Below are 19,261 nucleotides of genomic sequence, written 5' to 3'. Positions count from 1 at the left end.
ACAGAAACAGAGACAGGAATCAGGATAGAGCAGGCTCTTTGTCGAACACTGTGTGTGTGAGCACTTCTTTTGACTTTGAGCCAGCGTAAGTGTGAGGGCGCTCTAAGACAAGCGTCTATTACTTAGAGTGCCGCAGCTGATGGTCAGGTTGTTAGTACGTAGAGTATGGTGATGACAAATGAAAGGGGCGAGATGAAAGGCGTACAAACAGGGGGGTTTAACAAATAATGTAAAGCAGGCAGTAACGTCAAGATGACAAGGGGGGGGGAAGACTAGGGGTGGTAGGGCGATGAATAAGCTGAATATGCACAAAAGTGGATGAGGGGTGTGGGTGGTGATGGGGAGAGAGAGAAAGACAAAAATGTGGGAAATAAAACATCAAGGATAAAGATAATCAGGGGGACAGATGTCAGAAATGTGGCGCGATTAAAGGGAAATGTTACTGGCATACCTGACAGTGCAAACACGTGTAATCTCTCTTCTTTCTCTCTCTCTAGATCCTTCTCTCTCTCCCTTCTCTTTCTACTTTTCCCTTTTTCTGCCATTTTTCTGTCACTCTTTCTCTCCCCTACTATCACTTTTTCTCTCACTCTTCATCTCTTCTTACTTTTTCTCTCTCTCTTCTTCGGGTTCCGTGCTTCTTTCTCTCTCTCTCCTTCTTGCTATCTTTTTCTATCTCTCCTCAGTTTCTCTCTCTCTCTTTTCAATTTCTTCTCTTTATTTCTTTCTCTTCTTCCATACACACATTATCTTTTTCTCATAGACATCATGATGTGAAGGCTTTAAAACAACAGCACGCAGAAGAGTCGCTACAAGTAATAATCTTTCATCTTTGTCTTACTAGATTTATTAATTTTACAATGATGACCATTTTAGTCAGGGGATGGGGGGGGGGGGGGAAGGGGTATCTAAGGACTTTGCACTGCATTTTTGTGACTGTGAGACCTGTGTGGGCCCAGAAAGTTGATGAAGATATATCATAATATAAGCATAGGCTACTAGCCGGATAAGTCCCGCGGGTCTTAGTTTGTGTATCACTGATTTAGCGCCATGTTCACTTACATAGCTAATATGTAATACTGTGAACATGGGTTTACCCGATTTGTTAAAAAGTTTTGTTCTTCGATAGAGATATTTTTAGCGGCCCCCGAAAGGGGAAAAGACGCTATTAGTTTTGTGTGCCCTGTCTTTCCGTCTGTCCGTCCCGTCCCGTTTAAATCTCGTAAACTAGAAAAGATAGTGAAAATCCGACATACAATATTTTAGACCATTCAAAGTTCTGATGCAACGGCTACTTTTTTTCTTTTCTGAAAGCGAAATGTCTAATTTTTTAAATAACATATGCAAGCAGTTTTTTCATAAGAATACACCACTTTTACAACTATTCACTATTAATAGTAACAGACACTTGAGGCTCTTGTTAGGCTGAAGTGAACACGCAAAATGTCTATAACACATTTATGCAAACGGTTGTAGATTTTTTGTCAAAACAATTTTTTTTTATATTTGTATTGTTAAGTTATGTAAGTTCTGTTATACTAAGTACTATATTTACACATAACAAAATGTTTACTTTTTTTAAAAGAGAAAAAAACTATTTAGTATGCATATGTCAGGGAGAGGTATGGCGAGAATGAATGTTACTTTGATATTTTGGTATGATTGTTATATCCCCTTGCTATGAACTCGAAGTGTTGCACGTGTTGTGAACTGAGTGATTAAGTCTTCGTTGAATGTGCGAGATAGTGTGTTAAGTTAGTAAGGTCTTGCTCCCGGTCCAGGGAGGTTGGATAGTCGCTTCCTGGACTGGTGTTTGTTTAGTAATATTTATTGTGCATTATTTGAGCTATATTGGATATTAAAATATCATAGTTATATTCTTGGAGATCTAGGGTTGGAGTTGATGTGTATCTAGTGGTAACTGTTCTTATTTGAGTAACTAAGCTAGCATTAAGTAATTGTAATTGAGTATTGAAGAATTTAAGAATCAAGTAATATTTGTTCGTATAAGTGAAACCGCTAGAGAGCCAAGTTAAGAAACACAACAAGACAAGAGACAAGCAGCATATATATATATATATATATATATATAATTTGAACCCCTGACAGCATATAAGTTAGACATAATTTAAAACAACAATTAAAAAGTAGTCTTTCATATTGTCGCGTGAACTTCAATGTGAATGTACAAAATAAAATACCTAATCAAAGAAAAAAAATATTTTTTTGATGTTTTTTTTTTACTGAAATGCTATATTCCTGAGGAATAAGAGATTGGCCCTTTACAAAACATTGAGATCAATTAGATATACATTATAAGACATCAATTAGGCCAGGTTCACATCTAACTTCACATTCCCTTTTACCTACCCTTTGGTCTGCTGGACCGCTGGGGCACCACACAGTATCTATTAACCTTTTTTCTCCATTATTTTCTGTCATTTGTCTTTGATAGAATTTCATTTTGATAATATTGAAACCTGCCTTTTTACCTGCCTGCGTGGACCACTTCGGGGGGCCGATTTTCAGTTTGTGTTTCCATACAAACTGTCTTTGTAACCTTGTTTATTTTTAGGGCCTTCTTGTTGTGGGAGAAAAATTTGACATACACTACAGTCTCCGGCTGCTCCGCCATTATCCAAGGAACATTCATGCCAAATTTTATCAAGATTCTTCAAACAGTTTTGATTTCTATTCTGGACTTACACACATACTCCTTACATTGTGCTTTATTATTTTTTGACTAATCTGTACAAGCAACTAAATGTTTGTTGAGATACGAGAAAGATAGAAATCAAGACCTATACTATAAATTAAACTCGAGGAATGTCGGGATGGGTAAGATGGCGTCATTTGTCATCTAGATGAGAACATCTTTTGTCATCTCTAGGTTGGGGGTCACTAGATTAGATTAAAAGAGTAAAGAAAGTTGGTGGGAGCTGGACCTTCCCGTCCGGCGCCCTGGAGCAAACACCGGAAGTTAAGTATGTAAAGGAAAAGTAGCAAGTACAGATAACTCATGGTGACGTCCTGGGAGAGAGGATGGCGTCCCTTTTATTGAAACACGCATAGACACCATAAACAATATGCACAGCACGAGATGAGTTGACAACTGATTGTGGCGTGTGCAGGATGTCAATGGCACTGTGAGCCGAGAGCACATATTGACATGTGCTTGACGTCAGCTGCACCGTGACATAACAACAGCTCGTGAACTGTGCAGATTCCCATTGACGGCGTGAGCTGTCACCAGCTTATGCCACGCGCCAGATGATACTGACATGGTGACACCACACTGTGGCATGTGCTCGGTGTCAGTGACAGCATGAGGTGACAAATGATTGTGACACATGCGGGTGTTGGTCACTGTTTGCGCGACAAGAAATTACGCATGACATTTGCGTAATATCATTGAAACATTCTGTTTCGGTCTGTATGTGCCCTTCATGGGCAATGGACAAACCACACAACGGGATAGGTCAATCCAACGCAAGACAATGTTATGGTCAGACTTTACATTTCAACTCAACGTGTTTGACGAAGAAATAAGTCAACACAGTCGGGGGGGGGGGGTAGGGGTGGGGAGGGGGGCAGGAATTCTGTGTTTGGGAAAATGAAAAAAAAGGCGGGGGGGGGGGGGATATTGCGTCGAATGTATTGATTCTAACATCATAGCATAATTAAATGTGTTCCTTTATAACTAGATACAGAGTGAATAGAATAGGACAGGGAAAGAAAGGGAGATCATCGAGAAAGAACAAATGTACAAAAATAAAATTGTTTGAAATGCAGAGAAAGGGAGAATGAATGAAATTTTATAGATATGTGTATCGATACATAGACATTATAGATATGTGTATCGATACATAGACATTATAGATATATGTGCATCGATACATAGACATTATAGATATATGCATCGATACATAGACATTATAGATATGTACATCGATACATAGACATTATAGATATGGACATCGATACATAGACATTATAGATATATACATCGATACATAGACATTATAGATATGTGCATCGATACATAGACATTATAGATATATGTGTATCGATACATAGACATTATAGATATGTGCATCGATACATAGACATTATAGCATGGGCGTAGCCAGGATTTTTTTTCGGGGAGGGTTTTGCCCCCCCCCCCCGACCTCCCCCCCCCCCCCCCGCGAAAAAGAATTATATATATATATATATATATATGTGTGTGTGTGTGTGTGTGTACATAATTAATCTTTATTACATTCTGACCCTTTCGGAAGACGTTTATTGTTTATTGTAGACTCCCCGCCCTTGCTAGCAAGGGGGTCTGGGGGAGTTCGCAGCGCTCCCCCAGCGCGGGGCGAAGCCCCGCCGCCGAGCACTATTTCTGGTATTGAAAGCCAACAAAATGCATATTCTGAGGTATCTACAGTGCATTATCTTGCTATTAAAAAGTTTTATTTCAAAAACCTAATGTGCTATTCTTACTGACTTAGACCCTCTCGCGCCGTTCGACGCATTTTCCGGCAAGCTGTTTCCGCAACTCTTATTTTGCGTAATTCATTTTGTCGGAAAACATGTCCCGCAAAACCTCATGCGACGCTCTGTCACAACCTTATTAAGGATTCGACTCCCAGTTCGGCATATGATTTCTTTGATTTAGACCCGATCTCTATGACTGACTCCTAAAATCTGTCTTAGCCATCTTTGTTGAGACACATTTAATGATTTTCAATTTCGGCAGAAGACTATTCACACTTAATTAATGGAGCCCAAGCCACTGGTAGAAATTTGTAACCTTTCTTGACTACGCTCTTGGAATTACATGCCTGTATTTCGCTTTAGATTTTATATCGATAAGGAAAGTTTTTTCGTCAAATCATCTGTTGAGGGGTTTTAAACTAAGAAATCTCTGGAGTTTTTTTTTTGTTTTGTTTTTAATTCAAAACCCCATTTAGCTACGATCATAGAATTTGGTGACTGTAGTTTGCTTTAAAATAATATTGAAGAGAGAGGTTTTCAACTCTAAACGCTCTGTAGGGGAATTTTAAACTCAAAACCATCTGGAGGGGTTTTAAACTTTAAAGAAAAAGCCATCTGGAGGAGGGGGATTTAAACTCAATACCCCCTTTGGCTACGCTCATAGATTTTATAGTGTGTAATTTGCTTTTTTTATATTGAAGAGGTACTTTTTAGCTTCAAACCCCAACTGGAAGGGGGTGGGGGGGTTAAACTCAAAACCCCTTTGGCTACGCTCATAGAATTTTGAGTGTGTAATTTGCTTTTTTTTTATATTGAAGATGGGGTTATCGTAAATTTTGGATGGGGTTTTAAAATCAAAATCTTCCTCAACTGTGCTGTTGGAATTTGGGGATTGTTGTTTGCATTTTTTTTTGTTTTGTTTTATAGAAGAGGGGGATTTAACTGCAAAAACCTCTGGTAGGGGGTTTAAAATTCAAAACCCACTGTAGGGGGTTTTAAACTCAAAGCCCCCTGGTAGAGGGATTTGTATCTCAAAACCCCCTGATAGGGTTTTTTTTTAAATCTCAAAACCCCCTGGTAGGGGGATTTAAACTGAAAACCCCCTGGTAGAGGGTTTTTAACTCAAAACTGCCTCGGCTGTGCTGTGGTAAGTGATGTTTAGTATTAAAATCTCACCTAAAATAAATAAAATGAAAGCAAAAATCAGTCACTTAATTCCGTCCCCCCCCAGGATTTCATTTCGGGGGGGGGGGGGGTTTGAACCCCAAGAACCCCCCCTGGCTACGCCCATGCATTATAGATATATGTGTATCGATACATAGACATTATAGATATGTGCATCGATACATAGACATTATAGATATGTTCATCGATACATAGACATTATAGATATGTGCATCGATACATAGACATTATAGATATGTGCATCGATACATAGACATTATAGATATGTGTATCGATACTTAGACATTATAGATATGTGCATCGATACATAGACATTATAGATATGTGCATCGATACATAGACATTATAGATATGTGTATCGATACATAGACATTATAGATATCTGTATCGATACATAGACATTATAGATATGTGCATCGATACATAGACAAATATGGCAGTGTAGAGAAAAGGGATCATTTTTTTTTAAATAAAAATAATTAGAAACTCAGAGAGAGAGAGAGAAGAAAAATAAAAAGTGAAAAGGAGACTGAGAGAACGCGCTAGAGAAAAAGAGAGAGTGTGTGAAAGAAAGACAGACAGAAAGATAGAAATTGAGAAATAGTGAAAGATAGAGAGGTAGGCACAGAAAAGGGAGAGAGAGAACATAAAGAGAGAGTAAGAGAGTGATAGAGAGAAAGAAAGGGAGGGTGAAAGAGAGTGAGAGAAATGAGAGCAATAAAGAGAGAAAGAGAAAGATGAATCTAGAGAAACAGAATGAAGCGATTCAAGAAAAAAGAAAGAATTGGTGAAAGAGAGAGACATGAAATAAAAGAAAAAAAGAAAAAGCGATGAAAGGACCAATTGAAGAGAGAAAGAAAAAGATAAATGAGATAAAAACAGATTAACGGTGTATGTGAGAGAGAGAGAGAGAGAGAGAGACAGACAGACAGACAGATAGAGAGACAGAGTGTGAGAGAAAGAGAACATTATAAAGATCAACCCGCCACGCTAAAAATAAATTAAAAAATCGGATACTTTTGTTATTTCAAGAGTCCAGTCTGCCCATTTCTAAAACCCGGAACCAAACAGAATTCTTGCTGTGGCACCATAGCAGAACTCTTTTGTTATCCTGACTCAGAAAAAAAAAAGTCAATCTAAATGTGCTAATTGTGGATTAAAGAAAGACAACTCTAAGGAAGTACCACGAGCTTGATATCAATACAAATGAACGCGGACAGACTTTTAAATGTAGAAATCGCAACTCCTTTTTTTTTTTATCAAATTAATAAAGAATTACAATACCTCCATAATAAAACATGTCTCTTCGGCAATTTAGAAATTCAGAGCATGGTAAATTCAAAATATATAGACAAACACCTAACTAAGTATTTATAGTTTGTTTTTATATAGGTAGGTACTTTGACCATTTTTATTAATTAACAGTCGGAAATTGTGTACAAATAAAAAAATGTAATTGTGTTAGAAAAAAAAAGCCAAACGTAGACTCTAGCACAGTGATTCCCAAAGTGGTCTATATAGACCCCCAGGGGTCTACGAAGACTTCCAAGGGGTCTACGAAAGTAAAAAAAAAAATTGGGGGTCCATGAGATGTCTACGGGGGTCTACGATAATAAATTTCATTTAATCATGTTGCGACTTTAATTTTCACATCCCATTAATGTAATTATTTACTAAACTAATCTATGATTTGTACCTTAGTTAATCCTTTAAATATGTATCATGCTATTCAAACGAAAAATTGTAGCATTTAATTTCAATACTTATTTCACTAGCTTAATTTTGTCTACATGTAACTAATGTTAAACAAAAAAAGAAAAACTGTTGATTATTTAAAACTGGGACTCATTCTTTCCTTGTCAAATAAGCGGTTTTATGACGAAATGAAACCAATTACGCTGGAGGATCGTTTGAGACGATGCCACCCTGACAAAATAGATAATGGTTTGAAAAACTTTCGAACACTCAAAGATAAAGTTCAGAATAGACTCACAAAATCCCTCTTCGACATCATATAGAGAAGATGATGGTTTGTAGGCGACTTACAATATCTCTTTACTTATAGCAAAAACCGGAAAACACTATAGGTAAAACATTGATTTTATCAGCCGTTGTAGTTGTAAAAACTGTTTTACACAAACCTACATCAGATATTATTAAAACAATTTCTTTAAGCAATAATACAGTTCAATGGCACATTGAAGGCATGAGCTATAAAATTAAAAGCTTCTTATGTACTTCTTTGCAAACGACATACATACAGTTTTTGGACAAGCGATAGCACAGGCTCTGACAGAATGTAATGCTGTGTGCTTCAAACTGGTTGAGGCTCGTAGGCTTCTTATTTTTAACAGGGTTGACCCACGAAACGTTTCCAGTGTTTGGGTAAAGTTGCACGCAGCAGAGGTTTGAATTCAGTTTTCCTTCTGTTAGGTGGGCAGCAAGTCTAATGATTAATTAATTTTTAATGTTTGATGGTTACGTCATAGAACAACAAATTCCTATATGAAACATAATATCCATAGCAACGGATAATAGACGTGCAAAAAAAGACATTTCCAGTGTGTTTTGGTGATTCCAGTAAAAAATATTAATTGTTATTTTAATTGGTTTAAATTTGAATTTTATGAATAAAAAAAGATAAATTTCTATTTTTCATTCTTACACCCACTACAGCTAGAAATTAGTTTTAAACAATGGAGTTGATGAATTTGCAAAAATGCAATATAAGTTAAGCAGGGGGCAGTGGCGTAGCATCCATGGCGCGAAGGGGTTCAATGAACCCGGGCCCACAAGCAATAGGGGCCCACAGCTGTGGCGTAGCAACCATTGCGCGAAGGAGCTCATTACGCTTGGGCCCATGCCTCAAGGCCAGTTGGAGCCCACCTTAGAACTTAGGAAGAACATTTGTTTGTTCATTTGAAACACTTTTAAGTAGTTTAACTCTGTTAAGAAGTTGTAAAAACATTGATTTTTAAGACACTATTACTTATATACAGTCCTATCTGAATCAAACGTTATGACATAATTACTTTTAAAAAAAAAAGGTACGATCTTTACATTGGAATGTCTTTACATTTAGTTTACTCATTTTTTGTCACACACTAAATTTGTATTGTTGGCTGGAGAGGAGCCCATCAAGATGTTCTTGAACCCGGAGTACTGGTGTGATATTTGCTTGTGTAGCAGGCAGTGGTTACGTCCTATAGTCCTCGCAGTACTGGTGTGATATTTACTTGTGTAGCAGGCAGTGGTTATGTCCTATAGTCCTCGCAGTACTGGAGTGATATTTACTTGTGTAGCAGGCAGTGGTTACGTCCTATAGTCATCGCAGTAATGGTGTGATATTTACTTATGTAGCAGGCAGTGGTTACGTCGTATACATCTGACCATCACCTAAATTAAAATTTAACTTAACACTAATAGTCCAATATTTAAACTACATGCTTACATATTACTTCCTAATGTGTCTTAAAACGAATAGATATTAATTAATAATATCATTTTATCCCGTGCTTTTAAGAATGTGCGCTTATAATACTGTCTCTAATTCAGTCACAAGAAGCACTGGCACTTGATTTCCAACATCGATTCGGTCCAACACCAAGTCGTGTTTATCCCATCTCCCATTTAGCTCGAGCCTGTCACACAAGTCCTGGTTTGGATCCCCATACTAAATGAAATATAGATGTTAAATGTTTTCTTGGAGGTTCAGCGAGTGCCTAATTAAATTATTCCGATAGCGGATTCCAGCGGTGGTTGATTTTGAAACCAATACGATGCCAATGCCCATACATTCTCATCGTATGACCTCAAAACCATCCATTCGAAGTTTGTTTCTTTGTTTTCTTGCGGTGGTTGATTTCGAAACCAATATGATGCCAATGCCAATACATTCTCAACAAAGTTTGTTTGTTTCTTTGTTTTCTTGCGGTGGTGATTTTGAAACCAATACGATGCAATGCCCACTCATTCACATCGTATGACCTTAAAAATATCCATTCGAATAACTTATTTTTTTAAAAAAGGTACGATCTTTACATTAGAATGTCTTTGCATTTAGATTACTCATTTTTGTCACACACTAAATTTGTCTTATTGGCTGGAGGGGACCCACCAAGATGTTCTTGAACCCTGGCCCACCAAGATGTTCTTGAACCCGGGCCCAAGGGTACCTTGCTACGCCACTGGCAGGGGGTCTACCGAAAAGCAGAAAACATGGCAAGGGGTCTACGAGATAAAAAAGTTTGGGAACCACTGCTCTAGCAGATATGATTGCCACCTTGATGATGAGGAAGTAGTGTTTTCAATCTCAAAGGAGGACATCAAATATTGTCATATGAAGGGAAAGCAAAAAAAAAAAAAAAGACTTCATAGATGTTTGTGTATATATATATATATATATATATATATATATATATATATATATATATATATATAAGACCATGTATATACACGCTTAATAAAGATAATATAAACAACTGATATAATGGAGCAAAAAGTACAATGGAAAAACTCCCCAAGCAATGAAGTGAAAGTGAACAAAATGTGACTAAGAGTCTAAAATGTTTAAATGTCATTTAATGTACTACCTTCATTATTTGTTCAATTCAATTATCCATTTTTACCATTTTCACTGTATATATTCTATGTAACTTATATTTGTAAAAATATTCATTTGTGTGCTATAGTATAAAAAAAATGTGTACGATGAATAACCTGTACAATGCAACATATAACGATAAAATGCTATGAGAACCTTGATGTGATCATTTCCATTCCCAAGTTTGATCACACTGTAATTAACTTATTTTAAATTGTAACTATTTAATGTGTACCTTTTTACTAATAAAAAATATATTTTTTAAAAAGGCCAATAAATTGCCCACAAAAGAGGCAGAGCCCAAAAAAGAGGCGAAGAAAAGAAGCAAAAGCCAAAGAATTCCTAGGATGTAAACAGCTCGACTAATGACGTCAAAAGCTAAACAGCTGAGGTATCCTTTAAAAAAATGGTTATAGAATTATATTAAGGAACATAGACTTGTATCCTCCATCAAGAATTAATCATACATTTTTTAGAATAAAAAAACAACTCTAACCTAGATCAGCTAGTAGACACTAAAACATACCCTCCATAAAGGTTTTGCATTGTGTGTCGCAGAGATGTTGAGCCCCAATGATAACTAAAGACATTGACTTTCCGAAAAATCTCAAGGTCAAGGACTTCATTTGTGTGGGATGTAAGCATGTCTGTGTGGGATGTAAGCACGTCTGTGTGGGATGTAATCACGTGTGTGGGATATAAGCACGTCTGTGTGGGATGCAAGCACATATGAGAGTGATGTAAGCATGTCTGTGCAGGATGTAAGCACGTCTGTGTGGGATGTAATCACATGTGTGATATAAGCACGTCAGTGTGGGATGTAAGCACGTCTGTGTGGGATGTAATCACGTGTGTGGGATGTATGCACGTCTATGTGGGATGTAAGCACGTCTGAGAGGGATGTAAGCACGTTTGTGCACGATGTAAGCACGTCTGTGTGGGATGTAAGCACGTCTGTGTGAGATGTAAGCACGTCTGAGAGGGATGTAAGCACGTTTGTGCATGATGTAAGCACGTCTGTGTGGGATGTAAGCACGTCTGTGTGGATGTAAGCATGTCTGTGTGTAATGTAAGCAGGTTCACGTGCAGCGGTATATATAACTCTCCACGTCGACCAACCATTTTGGAAACCACGCACGCACGCCGACTTTAACCCTCGATGAAAAAGTCATGAAAAGATAACGCTTTTTTCTACAAGTCGGACTAGAGTTACCCCACGTAACTTTCGAGGCGACAGAGAGCGCGGCACAGAAAAAAAAGGGGGGGGGGGAGAGAACAAGTAATCTTCTCATTAAATAGCGGCGTATGCTACGCCACAGGTCGGCTTGTATATAGATATTTATTTTAAGTATGCAACAATAAAAAAAACGATAGACAAAAATCAACGTTGGCTTAAAAGTTAAGATGCTATAGGAGTATGGAAGACGTCGTCTACAAAGGAAATAATCATAGTGGGAATAGACTTACTCCCATGAAGACAAAGAGTTGTGCATTTAATGCGGTGTCATTGGCAGTTGACAGCATTATGTTTCACTTTGGCTTTTATTTACAATGCCCGAATGTTGTAGATGTAAGCCAATATTTAGTGCTTGACACATGGTCAGGTTAGTCACTCTTTCTTGCGCGCACCTTCCCTTACGAAACTAGAATACAAAACGATGGTCATGCTCTGACCTTTAAGGGTGTAGCTTCAACTTACAACACTGAAGCTAAGGTCATGTTCTGACCTTCGGAACGTAAGCTCACCTCTCAATTTTGAAAAGAGACAACGTGTTTAACGCTCCAGCTCCATCTACCGCTCCAGCTCCATCTACCGCTCCAGCTTCAGTCTCTAGATTCGCTCTCATGGGAGGCAGGTGCGGTGGTATATTGGGAGAAGGGGAGAAAACGTAGCGCCCCCCCCCCTAAGCCTATCAAGTCCTTACCTTTATCTGTGATGTTGAAGATGAACGTGTCTGACGTGGTGTTGACCCCTGGTCTCAGGATGTACTCAATCAGCTGACGGTTAATGTCCCCTGAAACAAAACGAAGTAAAATACAAATTAACTCAGGTGGTATGACCTTGACCTTAATAGACATGCTGGCTTCCTATTACATAATTAATATTTGTAAAACATAAACAAACAGAACCCCTACAAAACAAATCACATCTATAGAAAAAAGTCAGCATTTTAAAGCTAAGTATTCATTATGTACATAAGCTCTTTAAAGTTGATTGATCACAATGTGTGATGAGAAGACACGTAATATTTTAATTGGGAGCAATTGTCAGAATTAAAGCTATCCAGGTCTCATAAAGCTTTTTGTGGCCCACTAAAGGTTGAGCCACATCCATATTTTCAATGGTGTAGGAAGGGAAAGTACCTTTAATTATAATTATGTAAGTTAATATAAGAATGTCGGCCTATTCACCTAGTAATTATTTTATCTTATTGTGAGTTACAAATTGTGTTCGTGTACAATTTATTCCAGGCCAGTATTTAAAACTTTGTAGCTTTATGACAACAGCGACCTAAGACATGGCCACCACATAGTGAAACATTTTTTTTAAAGATTTAAAAAAAAAAATAATGAGTATGTGTCTGTGTAACTTGATGTATTCCTTCATCACGAGGCCGTAGGCCTGGCGTCATTTGTTCTGGAAGCTTCTATCAAAAGGAAAATTGATACACGAGAAGAGGAGAGAGAGAGAGAGAGAGTAAAGGGAAAAAAGAGAGTCAAAAACTTTGGAAAGAGAAGTGAAGAGAAGGAAGTTATTATGTATTAGAAAGAGCGTGTGTGCGAGAAAGAGAGAGAGAGAGAGAGAGAGTAAAGGGAAAAAAAGAGAGTCAAAAACTTTGGAAAGAGAAGTGAAGAGAAGGAAGTTAATATGTAATAGAAAGAGCGCGTGTGCGAGAGAGAGATAGAGAGAGAAGAAGAAGAAGAAGAGGAAACAGTAAATGAATAAGGCAAGAAAGATAACCAACAAGAGACAACACATGGACAAACAATAACAAATCAGGAGTTCCGAAAGGGAGCCAAAAGTCTATCAATACAAAATATCTTCTTAGTTTATTTTGAATGCCAGATCTAGTGGTTCCAGGTTAAGATAGGTCCATGACAGGTGTTCCCACTTACACAGCAATGCTCATACAAATATACCGTGCACACACACAAACACACACATAATAACACGTGTGCTTTAGTAACTTCCAGCTTGCAATCTCACACACATCCTTCTACCTTTACGTCGAAGTCCAGTACGATTATCCCAATGGACACTATTCAGCTCCTACAGTCATCACTGCAATCTCGTATTGGCATCTATATTGTTATTGTTACAGCAGTTACGCTGAGGGTCAATTATAGTCAAACTGAATTTCCATTTGATTGGACCAATACAAATTATCTTATCTTATAATGTAGGCTATATAGATAAAGGTACTTCTATCAGACCTTGCAATCTAAGAGGAAGTTGACGCGGGTGTCACGTGGCCAGCAGAACAAATGACCGACCAACAGCCTTTACTTAAACGAACGTATGTTAGCTACCCATTAGAGTTGGGAAGACTCATGGACCTTCGAGATATCCGTAAGTTCAAAATAAAAAATAAAAAAATATTCGAACTCGGAGCCCTTCGTCTCGAAAGCCAAGCGCTTAAACACTCTGCCGCCACGTGCCACTATGAAGTATATAATATCTAAATTGTAACAGAACTGTTGCCATAGTGACGTACATTGAATTCGGTGTTTATGCATTCAACAATAGCGACATTCACAAAGAGCTTCTCTCGACTGAGCCGCTGAAACTAAAGCAACGTCTTTTTCGTACACTGCTTGTCCCACAACAACAAAAAAAAAAACAAAGTCACATACAAAAAAGACACACCATGGGCAGCCAACGTGTCATTTATTATGGATAGCGTTCTAGCACCCTTATCTTATCTTATATAATACAGACGTTACTTCAAAAAAGAAGATGATTACGTCCTACGTGTCATGCATTTAGTCATGCATATTAACCAATGACTTAAATTCTGCCAAGTCACTGGTTTTCCTGGCTAGCTCAGGCAACCCATTCCATGCTCTAATAGCACTAGGGAAGAAGGAGTATTTGTACAAATTTGTCCTAGTATATGGGACGAGGAATGTGCCTTTATCTTTGTGTCTTTCAGAGTATTTTATTAAATTTTGTTTTTGTATTTGAAGATTATGGTTCAGTGTTTTATGTATGATTGCTACTTTACTTTTGAGCCTTCTGTCCTGAAGGCTTTGTAAATTTAGTGATTTTACTAAAGGTGTTACTCTAGTCGTGAATATTCGTTTGTTATGAATCTCACTGCTCTATTTTGTGTCTGTTCCAGTTTCTTAATGTTTTCTTGAGTTGAGGGGTCCCAAACGGAGGATGCATATTCTATTATTGGCCTAACCAAGGTTAAATAACATTTTAGTTTTATGTTCTTATTTGATTTATAGAAATTTTTTTTAATAAATCCTAATGCTTTGTTTGAATTTTTTGTAGTTTCATCAATATGTGGATTCCATGACAGTTTTTCATTTATTATAACACCTAGGTATTTTGCGTTTTTAGTCTGTGTTACTGGTTTGCCATGAATAAGATAAGTGGAATTAATTTGTTTTAGTTTTTTTGTTACTCTTAACAACTGACATTTTTCTGGGTGGAAAGACATGCTCCACACTCAAAATGAAAATATTATCAGGAACCAGAGAATTGATTTTTTTTTATACGAACACAATCTTCTTACAAATATCAAATAATATTATCATTATGATGTGTGGTGTTAAAAAATATATACAAATTCTTAGAAACGAAACAAGGTTCGTTAAATAGATGTCGCAAAAGTACAGTAACGTTTTTTTTTTTGTTTTTTTTTTATGGCCGTTATCGAAAACAGGAAACATCTCCTGGCAGACACGTGGTTAGAAAGCTTACTAAGGAAAGAAGTGGGGTGGAGGGAGGCGGCTTTACAGAAACACAGACAAGTCCAGGGATTTACGAGCTAAGTGCTAGTACTTGACCAGACAGGAATAAGTAACACAATCTGGGATGTCATCTTGACCCGGACTAGCCCAAGGCCACCATGAAGCCGTCAGCAGCGAAGATCATTTCAATTTATTTGCAGTGAATAAAACAAAAAAAACGAAGACGACAAAACTTAACCGTTCAAATTTAAAAATTATTTCATAAATACATTCTACGTACATTTTAATTATTAACTTTTTTTTTTTAACAAAAATCAAATTTTATAAATAGCAATCGGAGATTCCAAAGCAGACATTTTGTAAGTCCAGAATAAATTTTCGCATTAAAAATACCGAAAAAGTTTTTGCATTAAGACTTAAAAATATAAAAGTGTCATTGTTTTATTGAAATTAAGGTAATTAACTCTTGCTGTTTCAAGAGTACCGGAAGTCGGAGCCTCACAAAGTTTTGGTTTTGAAATCAGAATCCAAACTAATCGGCAGACGTAACGCCAGGAAAGGATTAGATGGTTTGTCTCAAACATTTCAATGCGTCTGATCATTAATAAGGATTATCGATCTTGGCCGCTGTGAGTCATGGAGTCACCTTTGTATGAAGGGGGAACCTGTTTGAACAATACATTTCAGAAGAGAAACACAAAGAGATAACGAGAGGGCGGGGTGTGCTTAAAGACAAAGTGACACGTGTCAGTTCCAAGTGCTGCCAACTGGCCAACGTCTTAATGACCCAAGAAAGAAAAAAAAATGTATAGGCCCACCAATTCAGATTAAGCTAACTCACCCCACCACCTTTCTTTTCTCTTCCAACCTGGGCCGTAAAACAAAACGGAAGGAGCGCCATGTTTGATCTACGTCACCGGGACGCCAGCTCTCACGAGATACCGGGCAACGAGACTTAAACGAGGGCTTAATCAGAACACGAGACCCTTCTGAAATGATCCAATCTCTCCGTCGACTCGTGAATTTATTGAGCTCCTTCCATAATACGTTCAAGGCAAAGGGAGGGGGGGGGGGAAGCAATCTGCGGCTTTCTTTAATAACTTGGGGCAGGGGAGAGAAAGGGGGGGGGCATATCCGGGGGGAAAGCCTGTATCCCGAGCCAGATGTACTCGACAGTCAGGTGGGCGATATGTGGGTGACTTACTTTATGACTCCATGAACCTGTGCTTCTTCGTCCCGGAAAAAAAAGCATAAATACAATTTGTAAACCTAACTTCAAAAGCACTACAATCACAAAGACCACTACTAGAAAGTAATGGAGCGACCCCTCACTCCTGGTTTTTCTTTGTAACCATATGTATATATATTTTATATATAGTCTATTTTAATTTTTGATCTAATATATGAGTCTTAAAAGTGTGTCCAGTTCCGGTTTAAGAAAGACTTCGGGAGATCTGGAGAATGATAATCGTGACAGCATTTTATTTATTATTTTTTTATCCACATTGCCTTGTTTTCTTAATTATCATTTTACCATGACAGAATATCAAAATATAGGGTCGTGGTATTACTATCAGGGCCGGTTCGTAGTGAGCGTCAGTGAGGCTCTGCGATCCAGTGTAACATAGATACAATTATAAATCCTACACGCGCGACAGTTCTATTTGTACTAGGCTTGTCTTTAAAAAAAAAAAGTAATTGATTAAAAATCAAGCATCGTATTTTCACTCAGTGAGTTTTACATATAACTAGAACAGCAAAGCCAAAGGGACAAAAAAAACAACAACAAAAAAACAAATATATATAACCGAATACTATAAATCGAATTTTCAATGGCTTCTATAGTTTTCAAGATCTAAATGTGACAAATCGATGGAAGAAAACAGAATTCAAAGCGACTTTTCCCCTTCTTTAAATTTAAAAATTTTTATCTTTAAAAAAAAAAAAAAAAAAAAAAAATAATAATAATTTATAATAATAAGAAAAAATGCTGCTATATGTTATTCGGTTACATGATATCTATCTCGTGAAATCAGAATGAATGGCATTTAATCCTTTAATAAGGCTTAATCGGTGAATACATTTGAAAAAGATATGCGGGCAATGTTAAACGATGTACTAAGTGCATAATATCCAAACTATTCGGACAGACAACACAAAAAACACAACAGCGCCTATTTAGAAAAGTAAACTACTTTCAATTTTTTAGACACACAAAAAAAAATATGTGTTGAAGCCAATATCTTTCAGTCTAATCACAAGTCCAATAACTGTGCTAACACTTTGATTTCCATTAAGAAGATTTCAGTGTCACAGAAGAAACAAAAAAGAAATATATTGACGATCATGTGACCAACTGTCAAACGACACGTGGCACACGACACAGCGGCTCGTGTCACCTGAGAGGGCAACTTTCTCCCTCTAACGCCTTTCCGCCCCAACACTCACACGCATCAATTCGACTAATCTAGCACTTGATCAAACTATCAACACCCAGTCCATCTGGACACTGCCCGCGTGTTGGTCAGTCGACAAGGCGGCCTGAGATTCCGGACGTACGATGATGGATGGCGAAGGTCGTAAACAAAAAGTAACTGCCGTGACGCTCCTGCGGTCGATGAAGCTGTGCGCCTCCAGCTGTCCGCGCGTCCGTCACTCCGTCTTTAATACGAGCAGCGTTTTACCGGACACTGAGCTGGCCATTAAGTCTCCAGTAGGTCACGCTTGAAAGAAAAGACCCGCAGCCTCATGCCTTACGCACACACATGATTATTAATTGAGCATGCGAACTTGAGACAAGCTATTGATGAGGCGTTGAGGCAAACTATTGAGGCGAGCACTTAAAGAGGCTTTCATGTAAGAAATTAAAGCAATGTATTTTATTATACTTTAAAGACGTTCCTATTACAAGACAATGATCACTCCCAATGATGCCCTTATAACAAGACAATGATCACTCCCAATGATGCCCTTATAACAAGACAATGATCACTCCCTTCGCTGCTCATGCGCCATTCATGCTAACTAGGAATATTTTATATTTTAGGCATAAATCAGGACACTTGAGCTTGTAAGGAATAAGACCCAAAGTGTTCGCGCTAGGATATGGAACAAAACCGAACAAGAAACTACTATAAGGAAGAAATATTCACTTTTGGATTTATGTTTATTTATTTATCACATTTATGTTTACTTTTTTTATCACATTTATGTTTACTTTTTTTTTAATCACATTTATGTTTACTTTTTTTTATCACATTTATGTTTATTTATTTATCACATTTATGTTTACTTTTTTTAAAATCACATTTATGTTTACTTTATTATCACATTTATGTTTATTTATTTATCACATATATGCTTACTCTTTTATCACATTTATGTTTACTTTTTATAACATTTATGCTTACTCTTTTATCAGTTATGTTTACTTTTTATCACATTTATGTTTACTTTTTTTTATCACATTTATGTTTACTTTTTTTTAATCACATTTATGTTTACTTTTTTTTAATCACAATTATGTTTACTTTTTTTTTATCACATTTATGTTTACTTTTTTTTTATCACATTTATGTTTACTTTTTTTTAATCACAATTATGTTTACTTTTTTTTTATCACATTTATGTTTACTTTTTTTTAATCACATTTATGTTTACTTTTTTTTAATCACATTTATGTTTACTTTTTTTTATCACATTTATGTTTACTTTTTTTTAATCACATTTATGTTTACTTTTTTAAAATCACATTTATGTTTATTTTTTTTTTATCACATTTATGATGATGCTATTGTCACAGTGAAAGTAAGACATTGTGTCACTCCAGCAATGAACAAAACGTAAACCCTCGTGCTTAAATGTCTATCTCAATTAAATGTCTGTCTCAGTTAAATGTCTGTCTCAATTACTTTTCTTTAGACTTCTAAGCTCCTTTAGAGTGGATTGCTTTGGTCTTATGCAAGACCCCATATCCTTACGCAAGAGTTTCATTGAAATCTGCATGTTGTGTTCATATACGAAATAGACCAAAACAAACATGGACGCCTATTCAATTAGTTATTTACC

The 19,261-nt window shown here is 36.9% G+C and overlaps 1 protein-coding gene across 1 annotated transcript in view; it reads right to left on the bottom strand.

The window, feature by feature from the left end:
• The window catches only part of LOC106050363 (extracellular matrix protein 3-like), a 256,618-nt gene that overhangs the window by 81,032 nt on the left and 156,325 nt on the right, over positions 1-19,261 (bottom strand). Inside the window, exon 2 of the mRNA XM_056039191.1 lies at positions 12,196-12,285. Within this exon, the coding sequence (XP_055895166.1) occupies positions 12,196-12,285 (90 nt within the window). The remainder of the gene's footprint in view (positions 1-12,195; positions 12,286-19,261) is intronic.

This window comes from Biomphalaria glabrata, chromosome 8 (assembly GCF_947242115.1).
Source record: "Biomphalaria glabrata chromosome 8, xgBioGlab47.1, whole genome shotgun sequence".
NCBI classification, from domain to species: Eukaryota; Metazoa; Mollusca; class Gastropoda; family Planorbidae; genus Biomphalaria; species Biomphalaria glabrata.
Note: the sequence above shows the minus strand (reverse complement) of the source record. Positions and strands in the feature narration are given on the sequence as shown.